Genomic DNA, 17,461 nt, shown 5'->3' on the forward strand with positions numbered 1-17,461 from the left:
AATCCGGTTATTAAATCGACTTTTTCGTAATTTTTGATTTATTACGGACTGCTTACGTAGAGTTTGACATTAAAAGACCAAAAACAACAGCTGGATGTGAGTCAGAAGAAAAGTTGAGCAGAGTCACCCACCGACGATTATTTTTACACGGGTGCCATACTTCAATGAAGAAATTGTAAGAATAATGCTTGAGGGAACAAATTCGTAACCGCAAATTCACATTTTTTTTTCAATACTCGTAAAAAACGTCCGTCTTTTGGAGGTCTTTCATAAGGATGACCTCTGCGATGAGACCATACGAAAATTATCGCGGAATTTCATGATTTATAATTTTTATTTAAAGGTTTTCGACGATTAGAGTGTTTTTTTGTCACCATTTACCCCACATTTGGCGGCCCCTAAAAATTTGCAAAATTATTTGAAGGTTGTTTTTCGAATCGTTCTATCATCGCCCTAGAAAAATAACATTTAGATTAATGAGGACCGGAACGAATTTATAAATAAATCTGGCCGCACTTATTATTTATAAAAAAAATACCGAACCGTGACCTTGTAGTTATAATTTACTGTTATCCTAATTTATCGATAAATGTGCACATTTGTGTGTCATTAGTCTCATTCATTTCAAATATGATTTATTGAGATTACATAATTAACCGACGATTTTTAATTTCAAATGTTGATTAATTTTATGGTAATTATTCATGCTGTTTGGTGAAATAAAATTAAAAAAATGTATATTGCTGGGTAGGCAACTAACAATACATCATAATTTTAATAACGCTTAAAAATGAATTAGGGACAAGTCTTTGGAGGCAAACGCCCGAGTTAAATTACCCAATGGAACTTTCATGTTTAGCTTCATTACGGTGTGTTAAAATTCCGGACCACGTGCGATATAACATTCGCGTAATCGCAAATTTTAAAATTAATTTTTCAACATTGCCCGCGTGCGTTATTTATTTCTTTTACGACAAATACGACCTACATAGGCTGTGTAAAGCGTTTCTTCTTGATTAATAATAACATATTCGTTTATTTTTGAAATATCTTTCGTTGGTTGGAAAATTTAAGAAAAATATTTTTTCGCGTCAAAGAGAGCCCAGTTGCGGGTGTATAATAATGTAAACAGAAATATGTTTGTTTGGTTTTTGCAAAACATTTTTATCGTTGGATTAAAATGTTCTGACGTGGATTTTTCATGTACGACTCAATGTTATCAAACGTATTAGCGTCAATTAAAAAGAATTTATCGTTTTGTACTTTGCGGATTTTTTAAAGAAAAACTCGTCGCATGAAAGTATTCGTCGCGAACCCACATTTTACGGCGTGTTTATAAAATCCAAATATAATATTTAATTGCGGTTGTAAAGTAGCAAAATGATGTTTTGTGATATCAACCGGTTATTTTATGAAATTTTTCAATGAAGCTGAATGTTTACTAGCGAGTAATATACCGGAAATCTTATTGTTTAATTAGCTAATTAAGTTTTAAAAGGGCGACCGTTTCGGTGCTCGTATTTAATAAATTTACTTTCTATTTTGTTACGTTCTCATAATAAATCGCTAATTTAATTGGAACATTTCTGTACGTTTGTAATCGTGACGACCTATACTAATATTCCCATAAATGTCAAATCGTCCATTTAAGTGACTATTAAACTGGTAGAAAGGTGTAATATTTTATTTTGGCATTGATTTAGTTACACAAGGGTGTTTTGAATAAAAATCATTTGACTTTCATTGTACGAATCTGTTTTTTTAAATGATATATTATTATGTAAGCGCGAGTAAATAAACGCCATATACGATACTTCCGCACCGGAAATTAATTCTTGAATTATTGATTTGAAGAAAAGAAATTTCCTCTACGTGGATGATGTAACAACATGTAAACAGCAATTAGACACATACCTCACCGTTAAGAACAATTATTTTTTATTAATTCCTAAAGTAAATATATTCTTACAAAATGAAATGGATAAAAGAATGCTAATATATTATTCATGGTTTTGATGCAACCTGACGTTGACCTTAATAAAATGTGCAAATAACTACAATCAACTTAGGCAAATTAAAGTTTTAGAGTTACTATTAAAGTACTAACGTACTAAGTGAAGATGTGGTGAAGGTATTTACGTAATAAAGGAAGTTATCAACTTCATACATCTCGTCGAGAGTTTAATTTTTTAAATAAATTATTGTTCATCGTAATTGCGACCATTAAAACTGTTGCATAATAGGCTAATTATTTTTCTGTACCAAATTATGTACCAGCTGTAATTGTAACAACTGGCAACTTCCTAATATAGAAGAGTGGATGTGTGTTGCAAGGTTATAACTATTTACTGCTTTTAAAAGGAATTTGCATTAAATCAGATCGCAATCTACGCTCCGATCATAATCATAAATCTTCGTTTATTTACGTACTTTTATTTTTTAAATCCTTTTTTAGCAAAGAAACTGTTTCTGGCACATTTTATCCATGAACAAAACAAATTGCAAGCTTTGTTTGTGATGCAAAATATATTTATATGCTGTTGACAAACTGTGAAGTACTTGCAAAGAATAATTCTACTCGTATTTTTAAATGTATTTGTAGTTGCCAATTTATTGTAACAATGGAAATAATTTTTCTGGCACTATTAGTATAAATAAATGTCGCTGCAACCAATAATGCTCGTCGGCTCCATGCGGTTGCAGGACGTGCAGGAGAAACGCAATCCTGCTGAAAGCGCGACGTATGTGCGTTGAAGCGTCAAGGACAACGTTGTTTTTGTTATCTAGAAAAATGGCGATCCTCAGTCGTCATGTGGCAACCGATCGGTTTCAGACGACGTAACAGTAATGAATTTCGTCGACGATTATTACGATTCGCCCGGAGTTTTTATAAATAAGATCGACGACGAACACGATTACGTTGTCGTCTATTTCGTCGATTGCAAAGGTTATCACACTCGAAACAAACTATTTTAACACAACAAAGTTTCCACGTTTCTATAGCCTTGATCGACTAACCGATTCTTCTATTTCTATTTGCAGATTTAGACGGGTCCAGTAACAGTTTGGCTGAGAGGAAAAAGACTGGACCGCCGGAAAATACCACCACTTATACGGTAAGTATTTTTCCAGTAATGACAACAATAACGAATCGCCAAAGTGATTGGATGGGAAATGAATCATCTGTGCGTATGTTATTGTTATCTATTGACTCAATTTTTTCCGGTTAAGTCCGGGACAGTTTGAGTCTTCTCCGGTTAATGGTAGATGCGCACTATTTGCATTTGTTATTTTTAAACCGTTATCAAAATGTCCACATAGAGGTACAATGAACATCAGTCGCTGATTCCTTTTTTTAATATTTACACGAATGTTTTAAATCGATAAAAATTATGCAAATGTGTTACAAGTATTAGTCAGTGTCAATTTTAAGTAAGATAATGTAAACAAATCTGTTTTAAATTGTTTTTACTTAAGTTTTACGAGATTAATTATCGTACTCATGTTAAATATAGTGGGTCTGAGGTTAAATGCACGACATAAGGTAAACAAAATAAGTACAAATTAATCTCCGGAGGCTTTACCCCACTATACGTTGTATAAATATTGGTATTAGAAACGGTGGTGTAATTAATTTAGCTGAAAAGCTTGTTTTAATTTAAAATAAATGTGATACAAGGGTATTTAGCTGCCCAATTACAATAATTTGTCCAATTTGAAGTTGTAAACTAAACCAAAACATTTTAGGGCTTTTGGTTATTATAAATGGCGTAGAATTATATTTTGGTCAAGATCAAAATTAAATTGAAAATTTTAAAATTGTGATATTTGGGTCATTATTATCAATGAATGAATTATGAATGAATTTTTTTCATTTTATAATAGTAATAATAATAATAAATCTTGACATAAAATCGCGTTTGAATTTTTTCCTCTTAATCTCCAGTTACACGTGACGATGCAGCATCATGAATAACAAATATCTTCACGTTATGCATTTCGAATTTTAAACGTAACCGAGATGCTTGAACTAACAAGTAGGTGAAAATATGTCACGCCAATGCAGAAAATGCGAATTATAGGAAAGTAACTGCACAGAAACTGCACACACACACACTATACATAAGGCGATAAAGCATTTTTATAGCTGTTTTGAGACTAAACCCATATAAACAAGTTTAAAATTATTTTATTGCAAACGTGAGGTGCAAAAAAGGAGAAGAATTTCGACATTTCCGATAGTAGTTAGTGGTGAAACTTTGGCTAATTTCTGAAATATTAAAGTTAGTTACGGGTAATAAGGGTTTTGTGCCTGAGGCACGAATTACACCAAAATTTATGTCAAGAGATGAGTTAATTCAAATAAAGGTAACAATTAGTGGTTGATGTACATTCTTGATACATTTTAGTTGCAAAGCTATCGAAAAATTTGATAGAATAGGTATTGTGAAATCCGTAACTTACTAAATTGGGACTTTTATAGTGGTACAGTTGTTCCTGTTTTTTCTGAATCCACTTCTTTGTCCTTATATACAATGGCGGCGATATTCTATTGTTTATATTACACCTCATTTATGTGATATGGCGTCGTTAATAACTCTCTAACCCTCCATTTACATGTGGCAAAAAGATGTCGAGTTATCTGGCCTAAAATTTAGATATTTCATTGTGTTCAACATCCGCAACACATCTCAAAATTTGCATATAACACGGAATCCAATGTTTCAGGTTGCCGACAGAGACACACTAACGTCAGTGGCGGCACGTTTTGATACAACACCCTCAGAATTGACCAAACTAAATAGATTAGCGACACCTTATATATTCCCTGGCCAACAACTATACGTACCAATAAGAGAAACTGCGGGAAATGAATCGGAAGGATCGACACCTGTAGAAGACTCACATGATGATTTGCCCCCGGAAGAGAAAGGTTTGTTAATATAAAAGTGTCAATGAAAAAAGTACAGATTTTGTTTTTTGTGTAGAACTGCTTGACAACCTGAGGCCGGTCAGCCCCAAGCCAGGTCATGTGGAACGCGTGCGAACACCATCATGCAACCAGAGTTCCACCGACCTGGAAGAGGAGTCTGCGGTATTCCGCGAACGCTTTCTCAAAATCAACGTACGACATATCACTGACGGTCAAGGGGTTGTAAGTGGGGTCCTTCTGGTAACTCCCAATGCTGTCATGTTCGATCCCAATGTCTCCGACCCGCTGGTCATCGAACACGGGCCCGAGGCGTACGGGGTTATCGCCCCGATGGAGTTTGTCGTCAATGCGGCCATCTACAACGACATCGCCCACATGCGAGTCGGTCACAGCGTCGAGACCAGCACGACGGCTGAAAAACCCGAAATCTACTATCCTAAAACAGAAAGTCGAACCGAACAGGACTCGATGATGGTCAAGGACGAAACTTTCCCGGAATTAGGTGAGTTGGATGGATTTAGATGGTGGAGTGGCTCGAGTAGCTGGTTGTCGTAACTCGGTGTGTTTGTAGTTACCGCCGATGATGCTGAATCTGTGTGTTCGTGTACAGAACGTGAGGGCGACGCTTTTCCCAAAGCCTTTGAACGGGAATTGGTCACGCCAACGAATCTCGAGGAAAATGAACACAGGTCGGCAGAGGAAAGGAGGAAAAGTCTCTTGGACCATCACTGGGCTATACCATCGAGAGATCGACAGTCGATAGACACAGACGAAATCCCGGCCATATCATCGTCGATGATTCAAGAGGATCAGATCGACGAAGAGGAGAATTTAGTCAAGGAGAGTTGTCACGATTCAGGGATTGATATCAGGGAAACTAACATCCCGCCCGTAGCTCCACATCCGAAAAAAGTAATAAAAGGCTATTGTACCCATGTTTGGGAGTGTTAACGATGCGATTTTGTTACAGCAATACAGTGATGCTGATATAGTTCTTTCAAAGGAGTGGGTACCTCCAATCACGATCGCACCCACGAATGTTAGCGACACGGAAAGTCCCGCAAGGAAAAAGACCAACTCTGTTTCGTTTAGTTTGGACTCGAGTTCGGAAGTTGAGAGTGGACTCCCTTTATCAACGAGTTGCTCTGAGTCGAGGGAAGAAACCGAAAAGGCTGATACTAGGAAAAATAAGGTGAATTTCTTTGTAAGAAAAACAATCACTAACTTTTTGTTTTTCGCAGATGTTAAAAAGACTGTCATATCCCCTATCATGGATGGAGACCTTAGCCGGCGACAAAGAGGAGGAGAAAGCCCCGAACCACCCTCACTCTGCCGACGTGCATCACTCGTCAGTGTTCTCGAAAGTGTTTTCAAGGTAACTACCCTCATTACTCGTCTCTAATCATTTATCATTAACTCTACTAACAAATAACCATCGCTAACGCTACTCAGTTCGCCCATCAATCTGGTGGACTTCGGCACGGGTCTTTTCCTGAACAAGACGCCGTCTGAGGAGAGCGGAGGCTCTGGCGGGCCCCATTCTGCCGGCAGCGGAGGTCCTCCTCTCAGCGATTCGCCCCGTACCGACAGTTCGAGTTTCTTTCCCACGAATATAATAAGTTCGGTGGGAGCTTCTGTCGGTGCTGTGGGGGCATCGGTGGGAGCTATGGGGGCCTCCGTTGGAGCTACTGTTGGCGCGATGGGTGCGCAAGTCGGGGCATCCGTCGGTGTTGTGGGGGCTACAGTTGGGGCTGTTGGGTATGTGTGATGTTTGCACGGATTTTGTGTACTGACACACAACATACTGACACTGTTTGTTTATTGCTTCTGGAGGTGTGTTGACATAGTAGAGTACATAAAAATTAATTTTGTTAGATACTATCGTAACATCACCTCGAATTATGTAAAATTATTTGTTTCGAGCTAGAAACAGGGGGCATGGTTTTTATTTTAATTTAAACACTACAAAATGTGCACAAAAGAGTGTAAGTGTGAGATTTTACAGTGTTTTGTTTTTTCCAGGCGGTCGTCGGTAGGTACCTTCATAAGGCAACCGACGGAAAGCAGTACAAAGTCGAAGGCGCCGCCACCTAAATTAGATTATAGGTCGATGGTGTCTGTTGATGATATGCCCGAATTGTTTGTATCGTTCGATAGTAAGTATTTGTATGCAAATTTATTGGAAATTGAATTGTAATGAAAAAAAAAAAAATACGCTACATTGACTACACTCCTCAGTAAAATACATCATTGCACTCGCTATTTAAATTCGTTTAATTGGCAGTAATAAAAACAATGGTTGCGCAAACCAGCACCTACGAAATTAATTTAGCTATTTCATGTAATTTTTTATAGACGAATCATTGTGCAATGTCAGTATTCATTAGTGAAATGAGGTAAGTTTAGCAGTAAGGTACCGTTGACTAATAACTACAGTAAAAAACTTGAAATTGAAAGTTGTGAAATTAAAAAAAAATCAGGATATTTGTTATTCTCATTCGAACAGTCGACATATGAAAAACCACGACTTTTGCTTGGATTGCATGATTTTAAAATGGAACAAATAATTTACTCGATGCACAAACTTAAATTCAACTTTCAATACGAATATTCAGGGTCATTTCTTAATAGAATAATTAGCAATTTTAATATCCTACCAACAGCTTCAATGACTTTAGTCTCTTATTATTATACTGAAATAATCTCTATCCATAATTTTATTTTTACAAAGTTATTTTCGCAGTAACTTTGTGGAAAAATTCAACCGCCCTCGCCTAATTGTTTGATTAATTGTTTTGACAATGAACCCAAACTAATTATGCAAACAAATGAATAATTAATTACAAATAATACTAACACGGTGTATAAATATTTAATTTTTTGGAAAACCATTTGTTTAAATACTTTATTACCGAATTTCAATTAGAAAAAAAACAGTAGTTTGTTGAAGGTGTTGAAGTAAACACCACGATGTGAGTACAAAAATAATTAAGTCATTTATCATTAGTGTCGCCTCATACCATTTTATCAACGCCAATCATTTAATTTGATTTATTTTTTCAAATGAACATTATGATGTCATACTTTGATCAAAGCAAACGCTTGTATGCCATTTATTGTCAATCAAGAAAACAATATTTTCATCGAAATTGCAGCTCGGGGATAAACAGTTTCATTTCGCTTTTGTAAGGTCAAGGTATTGACAGTTATAGTTACGCGCTAGTAATTTTATAATTTGATAGTCATTTTTAAACTCATTTTTAGCCGAGATAATTGCAGGAGATATATTTTTTACATAGTTAATAGTTATTTAAATTGGTACATACGCAGAATTTGCGAAAATACGGGGATAACTCTATTGTTAACAGCCGCAATAGTCATTTGTGGTATGCTAATGCCATATCATTATTTTTGCATAGTCAACTTTTTCTTAATATCAAGGTATTGGGTTTGTTCTAGTTTAGTTTTATTTCAACAGCAAATGGGTAACAATCCAATCGAAAACTCGTTCAAAAATACGAAGACCGTGTTTCGTTTTAATTAAAAATGGAATCTAATTGTTACAAAGGTTTATAAATAAATGTGAACTTCAGTATTATACGCCAATTCCGGTATTACATAATTATTTTTTTATTATTTAAATTAATAAACAGGTACCACTCTAAGCACCAGCACGGTTTTGCTACATCCAGTGGAATAATTAGTTATTGTGTTGTTTGTTGTGCATTACTTGTTGACAATGCTGTAAGTTTTTTTGTTTTTTAATAATGAATATACATTAAAATTAAGTTTGGGAAAAAACCTGTAACTTTGCGAGAAGAATAATGGTTTTTCTACGCAAAAATTTCTTGTGACAACCGGTACCTTACTCTTTTACATCATCATGATTTAGTCGTGCTATTATGTAGTAATGTTTTAATTTGATTTTAATTGCTGCAGTGCGCTCTCCCAATTACGGGCTAGATTCCATTGGTAGGTTTGCATGTGTGCTATGCATGAAATTCAGCCACCAACAAAATATACTTGAAACAGCTGAAACTCGTTCAAATGAAAAAAACCGTTATTTACACGATTAAAATTCCGTTTTAGAACTAATCCCGCGACCGGCACGTTCTTGCGAAGATCCACCACTGTATCTGAGACTGCGAATGGGCAAACCGTTGGACAAGCCTATCCCGCGTTCGACGCCGTTGATGTCTTACGGAAAGAAGAAAATGCGACCGGAGTACTGGTTCAGTGTGCCAAGAAATAGGGTTGACGAACTTTATAAGTTCATCCAAGCCTGGGTTCCGCACTTGTATGGCGAATTGAACGAGGAACAGGTAGGTCGAGTGATGATAAATTCGAACATCTCCGAAGGCGATTTGATTTTTTAATTCGATTAATTCGGCCGGCCTTGAGCTCCCACTTTTCTGCCACAGTCGTCTCTAATTGTCAATGCATTCTGATAAGTGGAAGTATCGAATTGAGACGTTTGGTGTGTCGTAGGTGAAAGCGCGGAATTTTGCTCTCGTGGAAATGGACACGGAGTTGTGGAGCGAAGAACCGACACCTTCTGCAAGTCGGCACGGGAGCCAAGACGGGGAACTCACCGAAATTACCAAAGAAAGCTGGGAGGTAGGTTGATTGAATTGGTAATTAATTATTTCATTTTTCTCAATTGGCACCGGTGACTAAATTTCGTTGTTTGGGTGCAGCTAATCAAGGCTCCTTACGTTAAGATCTACAGCATCATCAAGACCCAGACAATGTCGGCTGACGGCAGTGACGAGGTGACTAACACCTGCACTATAACATGCCACACTGTTTCCACGTTGGCGTGCAAGCTACACGTATATTAAATACGTGGAGGTAGACACGCGACTTATTCCTAAATTTGACGTCTTTGACAATTCACACAGTAGTGGCTTCTTAGATGAAATGGATGTTTGGTGTTAGAATAGTAAATAGTCCCTTGCTATTCCGATGTGTATTGGACCGGATCTGTTTCGACGTTAGCGTGGACTAAGTTGCAGGCTCAACTATCACTCGGTTATACCATACTATATTAGTATTTATTTTAATGCGATTATGTTGTCTATTTTAAGTCTTAAATCATTGAGAATTTCCATTTTGAATAACTCTGGTAGTCGTTACAAAAATTAACATTTTTCAAATGGTTGCATAAATGAGTTTTACATACTAACTTTTTTCATGAAAATTCATTATGCAAAACTATGGTAAAGCATGAAAAATACATACGTTTAAACGTGAATCTATTTCACGTTGGCGTGAAATTAGAAACGGCCTACAGATCAATCCGAGTTGTGAAACTTCGCATGAAATAAACAGTTTAAATTCCAACGCGTAACAGTTTTATTAGTTTCCTTTTCAGTAAAACGCATAGCTGAATAAAAATTTTACGATCTTGCTATTTGTGGACTAAAAAACATGATTTCAAAGTAAAAAAATTAACCAAAGGGATGTAGCACAAGCAACACGTGATATAAATAGAAATTGGCCCGTGACCAAAAAATTTAGCACGGCCGAACCGCATTTTAATCTTTTAATCAAGTCATTTCAGTGAGAAACCGAAAACAATGTCAGTGTAATTAAAGAGTAACGTTTGATGTTCTACACGTTGGCTTTTCGTATTGTCGTAATTTGAAATTAATTGGATTTTTGCTCTTAGGTGATACCGATGTCCGAGGAGTACCGTCGGGCGTTATATTCATCGGCAGCGCCCTCTATTGACGCCGAACTAACTCCACCGGACTTGATCGGCACCACCGAGATTTTGACTGATTATCACCGGGAAGCCCTGTGTCGGCATTTGCCAGCGAGGGCCGAGGGGTACTCGTGGACGCTCGTGTTCAGTACTAGCCAACACGGCTTCAGCCTTAATTCCATGTACCGGAAAATGTATAAACTTGAATCACCTGTTTTACTTGTTATTGAAGATACTGACAATAATGTAAGACCCCTCTACCCGCACATCACAAATTGAAATAATTCATACAATTTTTGTAGGTATTTGGTGCTTTAACATCTTGCGCCCTGCAAGTATCCGAGCACTTCTACGGAACCGGTGAATCGTTGTTGTTTAGGTTCAGTCCCGAGTTCCAGGTGTACAATTGGACGGGCGAGAATTTGTATTTCATCAAGGGAAATAACGAGAGTTTGAGTATCGGCGCCGGTGATGGCAAATTCGGCTTGTGGTTGGATGGGGATTTGTACTTGGGGAGGTCCGAGCCTTGCCAGACCTACGGTAATGATCCTCTGACGCCCAAAGTAGATTTCGTGGTGAAAACGCTCGAGTGCTGGGCCTTCGTCTCGAGTTAAACAAATGGAAATTTGGACTGATGTAATCAATCGATTCTAAGTTAGTTAAGGTTGAAACGGCAGAAACGACGAATTTTTTGTTGGCTTTGAGAGGAGGAACGATTCTTTTTCATTATGTAGACGAAGCTTTAGACGTAGTCACCACCACTACCGCACAACTGTTATTAAAGCTTAAAATAGTTATAAACGGCTGCCGTTCACTTGTTGTAATCATTTATAATTTTATTATTATTGTCTGTTACGCTTAATTAGCTTGTTATTTTTTTATGTTATTCTAGTGTTAGGTTTTGGTGGATAACACGTCATTAATAAATAGGCGTGTATATTTTGAATTGTTGTAACATTTAACCTTATTAACCGTGTCAAGTTGCCCATTTGAATCACGTGTTGTCCACAGGTAGTCTCCTAGTCATTTTGTACTTTGATAGCGAGGGGGCAGAGTGAATGGCGGTTCGATTGTTGCGTAGTTATAGTCATTCAGTGTTGCTTTAGCTTACAACGAATGACAAGCTCATAGCGGTGTTCTCCTTGTATTTTTTTTATTTATTAAGGAAGATCTACGCAGCCGGGTACAGATATGATTGTGTTGTAGCAATTGCGAAAGTCACATTGGCTGTAGTTTTCGTCTATATGTCAATTAGGTGCGTAGAGAACACGCCATATCAGTTGTCAATTTAATGATTTAATGTTAGAGGCTGTTATGCGGACTGCAGATTCCTACGTCTTTGTTGAGTGTTGAACTATTACTTGTTTTGTACCAATCTGATAAGAACGTTGGTCATGCCTTGTTGATATGTTCAGCTTCTTAGCATGAGGCGGCGGTCCGTACATATTTAACTAGATTAGTTTGATGTCTAAGTTGTGTACTATAACATTTATCTAGATGATATTTATCTGTAAAAATGCTGTATATAAAATTAATATTAAATAAATAGATTATCAACGGTGATTTTCATTAAATAAAGAATTCAGTGTACCTAACAGAGTACATAAGAAAAATTCTGAATGAAGAAAACGCGCTCTAATAATTATGTCTAATCCCAATAAGCTTTATCAATTTTTGAATTGGGTTATAATTACTTTAAAGGAATTGACATAATGTAGTACGTATCTAGTTTTCGTAAATATGTTAAATAATCAATAAATTTCCATCCAAAAAGTGCAAAGATAACAATAATTACATAAGTGTCAGTGTGCACAGTCTAAATTGTTAATTCTTGGATCAAAACCTACGGTTTTTGCACAAAAATTACTTAGTGCAAAACAATAATCTGTTTAAGTACATTATTAGTTCAAAATATTAATTTAAAGGCCTTTTCTTCCAAGAAATCTTATCACGGCGCGGCGCCACGATTGAAACTGAAACAATTGCCAATATCTCCTCGTTGCCAACCCACAAATCCTAAAAGTCCCACGAGTTGTCAAGTGAAAAGTCGTCATCGAAGTTCGCTGGAGAGGTCAGGGGCAGAAGAGGATTACCATGGCGCTATCAAGGCTTTACAGCAGTCGCGTGACTGGAGGCGCAAAAGCTGCGTTGAATTTCTACCGAAAATCTCTTCATTCTCAAATAGCCCTAATGGTAAGCATTTGAAAACCGCTGTTATGTCATCAATCGAAAATTTACTCTAATCACCATAGTTTACAAAAATATTGTTTTTTTCTTTCGATCTCATCGCTCATTGTCCTAATTTTCAACCATTATGTATTCTGACTGTTCAAATTGTCCCTGCCAGTCGGACTTTCGAATTGAAAAAGACACTTTCGGCGAACTCAAAGTGCCATCTGACAAGTATTATGGGGCCCAAACTCTTAGATCTGTTATGAATTTCCCCATAGGGGGCGAATTTGAACGAATGCCGGTAAGTAACCTCTCAAATGACCTGGAAAAACCTTAAAACCCGGATTTTAGTACCCGGTTATAACCGCGATGGGAGTTTTGAAAAAAGCCGCCGCTACAGTCAACAAAGACTACGGTCTGGACCCCAAACTGGCCGACGCTATCTGCAAAGCCGCCGATGAAGTCATTTCCGGCAAACTCTACTGCGACCACTTCCCCCTAGTCATCTGGCAAACCGGCTCTGGTACTCAAACCAACATGAACACAAATGAAGTCATTAGCAACCGCGCCATTGAAATCCTCGGGGGCAAACTCGGCTCTAAAGAACCGGTCCACCCCAACGATCACGTCAACAAAAGCCAAAGCAGTAACGACACCTTCCCCACAGCCATGCACATCGCCGTTGCCGTTGAAATTCAAAACACGCTCCTTCCAGGCCTCAAAATGCTAACGAATGGTCTCGATAAGAAAGCGCAGGAATTCAAGGATATCATTAAGATTGGGCGCACGCACACCCAGGATGCCGTCCCCTTGACTTTGGGACAAGAGTTCAGCGGTTACGTACAACAAATGAAATTCGGTATCGATAGAATTAACGATACTTTGCCGAGGTTGTACATGCTGGCATTAGGGGGCACCGCTGTGGGGACGGGGCTCAACACAAGGAAAGGATTCGCGGAGAAGTGTGCCGCCGAAATCTCGAAATTGACGGGATTACCGTTTACGTCAGCCCCAAATAAGTTCGAAGCTTTGGCGGCCCATGATTCCCTTGTGGAGGTCTCAGGGGCACTAAATGTAGTCGCTTGCTCGATTATGAAAATTGCCAACGATATTAGGTAAAATTTAGAAATTCAGAATTTAGTTAACAACGGACTTTTTTAATGTTTGTATTGTTGAATGACCAAAATTGATATTTCTGTAGCCACATAAACCCTCTACGATATTCGCTTTAAGTGGCCCAGATTGTCAATTGTTTTTGCTGTATCAGCACAGGTGTAGCAGCGATTCCATACCTGGTTTTACATAATGAGAGATATTTTTAGTAAACAAAATTGATTTAATTACGTAAAACGGATAGTTAAATTATTTAGATGGCCAACGAATGAATTTTTTATTTTTACAATCATTTTCTTAAAATTGATTTTAATTTTATAACAATGTTAACTTTTTTTTAGGTTTCTGGCTTCTGGACCCCGTTGTGGCTTGGGCGAACTCTCTCTCCCTGAAAACGAGCCCGGGAGCTCCATCATGCCTGGCAAAGTCAACCCGACCCAATGCGAAGCCATTACCATGGTGGCAGCACAAGTGATGGGCAACCACGTGGCAGTGACCATCGGTGGCTCCAACGGTCACTTCGAATTGAATGTTTTTAAACCCATGATGGTAGCCAATGTCTTACGATCGATCCGTTTGTTAGGAGATTCCAGCAAAGCTTTCACCACTAACTGTGTAGATGGCATCGTAGCCAACAAAGATAGAATCAGTAAACTCTTACACGAAAGTTTGATGTTAGTCACGGCTCTTAATCCACATATCGGGTACGACAAGGCGGCCCAAATTGCCAAAACGGCACACAAGGAGAATAGTACTTTGAAGGAAACGGCTATCAAATTAGGAATTTTGACTGAGGAGCAGTTTAACCAGTGGGTCAAACCTGAGGAGATGTTGGGACCTAAATAAATGACTCCTGTGCTTTTTGTTTCTTTGTTAATTTTTTCTTTTTGTAAATAAATCAGTATTTTAAATATTAGTGTTATCAATGCTCATTTGGGTTGACCTTTAACTCTCGGAAAGTCAAATTATTTTGATAAGAACCGATTGTTGTGAAATTATAGTGCGGGTAAGAATGTTTAAAAAAGTGCTGTGGCAATTGTCTAAAAATTTTAGTACAAAAATAGGGATTGTGGGGGTTCCTTTTGAGGAAGGTCAAGGCAAAATTGGGGTGGCCAATGGACCGGAAGCGATACGAAAAGCCAATTTAATTGAAAATATAAAATCAATTCGTAAGTAATAAAACTTGGGTGATAAATTTGGTTCCATGGTAGGCCCGAAAAATTACAAAAAATAATGCTTTTTATCTCTTATTGTAAATGCAACACAATTAACTTGAGCAAAAAATAAAACCGTTCACACATAAATTTAAATAAAAAATTGCGCGTAATAGGTCGTTTGAAGAAGTGCCAAGTCATACACATGATATACAATTACAACAAAACACTACAAACTGCAATAAAAACAACGTAATAAGTAGTACAATAGACTCGATTGACAATAAAATAAAAATAAAGTCGTCCAAGGCCATTTCAGACCAAGAAATCGACATCCACGACTATGGAGACGTCTCTTACACTTCCCTTGAGAATGTGGAAGTTCCCAATATGAAAAAATACTCGGACGTGGCCGCTTGCAACTTCCAAGTATCCAGAAGCGTGGAAAAAATCCTAAACGATGGAAGAATCTGCCTAACTCTAGGCGGTGACCACTCAATCGGTAAATTTCATAATTACGAAAAAACCCAAATTACAAGAAACCTTCAAGGTATTGGTACTGTGGATGGCCACATCAAGGCCAAAAACGAAAAAGTTTGCATATTATGGGTCGACGCACACGCTGATTTGAATACAAACAAAACTTCTGTTTCTGGAAACATTCACGGGATGCCTCTTGCCATTCTCGTCAAGGAGTTGGCAGATTATTGGCCATATCTCCCGGGGATGGATTGGCAGAAACCCATCTTGCCGATACGAAATGTGGCATATATTGGGTTGAGATCAGTGGATTCGTACGAGAGGTTGATTATTGAGCAGTTTGGGATCACGGCCTATGGGATGGAGGATGTGGAGAATTACGGGATCCACAATATTGTGAACATGGCGTTGGACAGGATTGATCCGCATAGAATGCTTTCGATACACTTGAGTTTTGATATTGATAGTTTGGACTCGTTGGAGGCGCCGTCGACAGGGACTTCAGGTAAATAATAAAGTAAAAATGACATTGTAAAAAACTCGCAATTCGATTGTGTAATCGTTTAAATGACAAAATTGCAAAATAAAACTCCGAATTAAGCAATAAATTAAATAAAATGTCTAGCTCTAACAAGGAAAATAATACTGAACAACTTTTATTGCAAAAGTGATAACTTAAAAAAACTTGTACACAGAATTACTTTTATTATTAGTTTTATTACTCTTAATATTTATATCGAATGACAAATACAACAGCAAGGTGTTTCAACTAAAACTAATCACTTATCACGCTGGTAGCTCATTTATAAAACTAAAATTTTAATTAATTAGAAATGTTTGTAATTTTTAAAGTGCACAATTTTCAAGTTATTATATGTATATTCAAAATTTTATAGTTACTTTTGAAAAAGACAAAAACTATTTTTATCAAATCCTTTACTTTGCGAAGGGTTGTAATTAATATTACCGACAATTAATAATTTGCATACAGTTTCGCCAAGTCATGTATACAATTTCAAAAAAGACGTAGACTGGAAATTAACGATAACACTAATAAAGAAAAATGCATAAACACATGTTTGCTACTGCGAGCTTACATGATTTCAAAATTATTGGACAGTTATTTCTCATTATGTAAGAAAAGTCGCAGAAACGCTTAGTAAAAACTACTCCTATCATTATCAAATTTCTTGAAACAACTTATTTTTTAGTCCGCGGAGGTCTAACTCTCCGAGAAGGAATCCACCTCGTGGAACAAATTTACAAAACGAGCCGTTTAGGGGCTATGGACTTAGTCGAAGTGAATCCCTCCATTGGATCCCCCAAAGACGTCCAAAAAACAGTTGAGGCTGCGGTCCATCTACTCATGGCGGCGTGTGGGTACACCCGTCGCGGACTAATACCTCGAGGACCCGATGGCTCACCCATTAGAACAATCCCAAGTCCCGTTTAAATAAAGCGATTAAGATAAAATGTGTATTTTTGTTCAGTTTAGGGCGGAAGCCATAAACGTATGTAAATGAGTAACACACGTAACACTTAATAGCAATAATTATGATACCCTTGCAAATGTCACTTGTTTAAGTCTTTTATCTATGCAATGACCATTATTAACGGCCACATTAAACAGCAATTAATTGCAGCTACACGCAAGGTTCTTGCAATAAATCCCTCGCTGAAGATGTTTGCCGATTTGCGTAAAAACAGAGCAAATTTACATAAAACACCGTGAAAGTTGTCTCGATTCTAATCGATTACGACAGAATAATCCTTTAAATGTGACACCGATTCGGTGCACTCGCCCAACTCGTTTCTTCTTCGATGACTTTTAGATAATTAACACATAATTAATAAAATGCACTTTTTGAGATCAAGGACGCCGTGAAAATTTCAATGTTAGAT

General features: G+C 37.3%; 3 protein-coding genes across 10 annotated transcripts in view; all 3 read left to right on the forward strand.

Moving 5' to 3' along the window:
• Positions 1–12,203, forward strand: part of LOC123013851 (TLD domain-containing protein 2) — a 37,749-nt gene extending 25,546 nt beyond the window's left edge. For 4 of the 8 annotated variants that reach the window (XM_044412685.1, XM_044412687.1, XM_044412684.1 and 1 more), the window contains 11 exons: positions 3,043–3,116; positions 4,729–4,933; positions 4,989–5,435; positions 5,505–5,845; positions 5,904–6,125; positions 6,175–6,308; positions 6,956–7,089; positions 9,023–9,255; positions 9,422–9,550; positions 10,605–10,886; positions 10,943–12,203. In XM_044412685.1, the coding sequence (XP_044268620.1) occupies positions 3,043–3,116; positions 4,729–4,933; positions 4,989–5,435; positions 5,505–5,845; positions 5,904–6,125; positions 6,175–6,308; positions 6,956–7,089; positions 9,023–9,255; positions 9,422–9,550; positions 10,605–10,886; positions 10,943–11,254 (2,513 nt within the window). In that variant the 3' untranslated portion in view covers positions 11,255–12,203. Of the gene's footprint in view, positions 1–2,791; positions 2,948–3,042; positions 3,117–4,728; positions 4,934–4,988; positions 5,436–5,504; positions 5,846–5,903; positions 6,126–6,174; positions 6,309–6,385; positions 6,692–6,955; positions 7,090–7,122; positions 8,678–8,872; positions 8,906–9,022; positions 9,256–9,421; positions 9,551–9,630; positions 9,706–10,604; positions 10,887–10,942 lie in introns of those variants that run through there. The other 4 variants (XM_044412691.1, XM_044412688.1, XM_044412689.1 and 1 more) reach the window with 4 other exon arrangements.
• Positions 12,204–12,652: 449 nt separating this feature from the next.
• Positions 12,653–14,836, forward strand: LOC123013977 (fumarate hydratase, mitochondrial-like). Its single transcript, XM_044412858.1, has 4 exons — positions 12,653–12,833; positions 12,988–13,113; positions 13,164–13,927; positions 14,267–14,836. The coding sequence occupies exons 1-4, from the start codon at positions 12,735–12,737 to the stop codon at positions 14,769–14,771; spliced, it is 1,494 nt and encodes a 497-aa protein (XP_044268793.1). The 5' UTR covers positions 12,653–12,734; the 3' UTR covers positions 14,772–14,836.
• Positions 14,837–14,925: 89 nt separating this feature from the next.
• Positions 14,926–17,025, forward strand: LOC123013979 (arginase-1). The gene is made up of 4 exons (XM_044412861.1): positions 14,926–15,094; positions 15,399–15,581; positions 15,630–16,064; positions 16,771–17,025. The coding sequence occupies exons 1-4, from the start codon at positions 14,938–14,940 to the stop codon at positions 17,010–17,012; spliced, it is 1,017 nt and encodes a 338-aa protein (XP_044268796.1). The 5' UTR covers positions 14,926–14,937; the 3' UTR covers positions 17,013–17,025.
• The last annotated feature ends 436 nt before the right edge of the window (positions 17,026–17,461 follow it).

Source organism: Tribolium madens, unplaced genomic scaffold (genome assembly GCF_015345945.1).
Source record: "Tribolium madens isolate multiple individuals breed KSU strain unplaced genomic scaffold, Tmad_KSU_1.1 Scaffold_96;HRSCAF=242;Tcas5.2_LG5, whole genome shotgun sequence".
NCBI classification, from domain to species: Eukaryota; Metazoa; Arthropoda; class Insecta; order Coleoptera; family Tenebrionidae; genus Tribolium; species Tribolium madens.

Excerpts from the sequence above, each read along its gene's own strand:
- LOC123013977 (XM_044412858.1), top strand. The coding sequence starts at position 12,735 with ATGGCGCTATCAAGGCTTTACAGCAGTCGCGTGACTGGAGGCGCAAAA. Across the intron at positions 12,834-12,987 it reads ATTCTCAAATAGCCCTAATG|TCGGACTTTCGAATTGAAAA; the intron begins GTAAGCATTTGA and ends TGTCCCTGCCAG. Across the intron at positions 13,114-13,163 it reads GCGAATTTGAACGAATGCCG|TACCCGGTTATAACCGCGAT; the intron begins GTAAGTAACCTC and ends CCCGGATTTTAG.
- LOC123013979 (XM_044412861.1), top strand. The coding sequence starts at position 14,938 with ATGTTTAAAAAAGTGCTGTGGCAATTGTCTAAAAATTTTAGTACAAAA. Across the intron at positions 15,095-15,398 it reads TGAAAATATAAAATCAATTC|ACCAAGAAATCGACATCCAC; the intron begins GTAAGTAATAAA and ends AGGCCATTTCAG. Across the intron at positions 15,582-15,629 it reads AGGCGGTGACCACTCAATCG|GTATTGGTACTGTGGATGGC; the intron begins GTAAATTTCATA and ends GAAACCTTCAAG.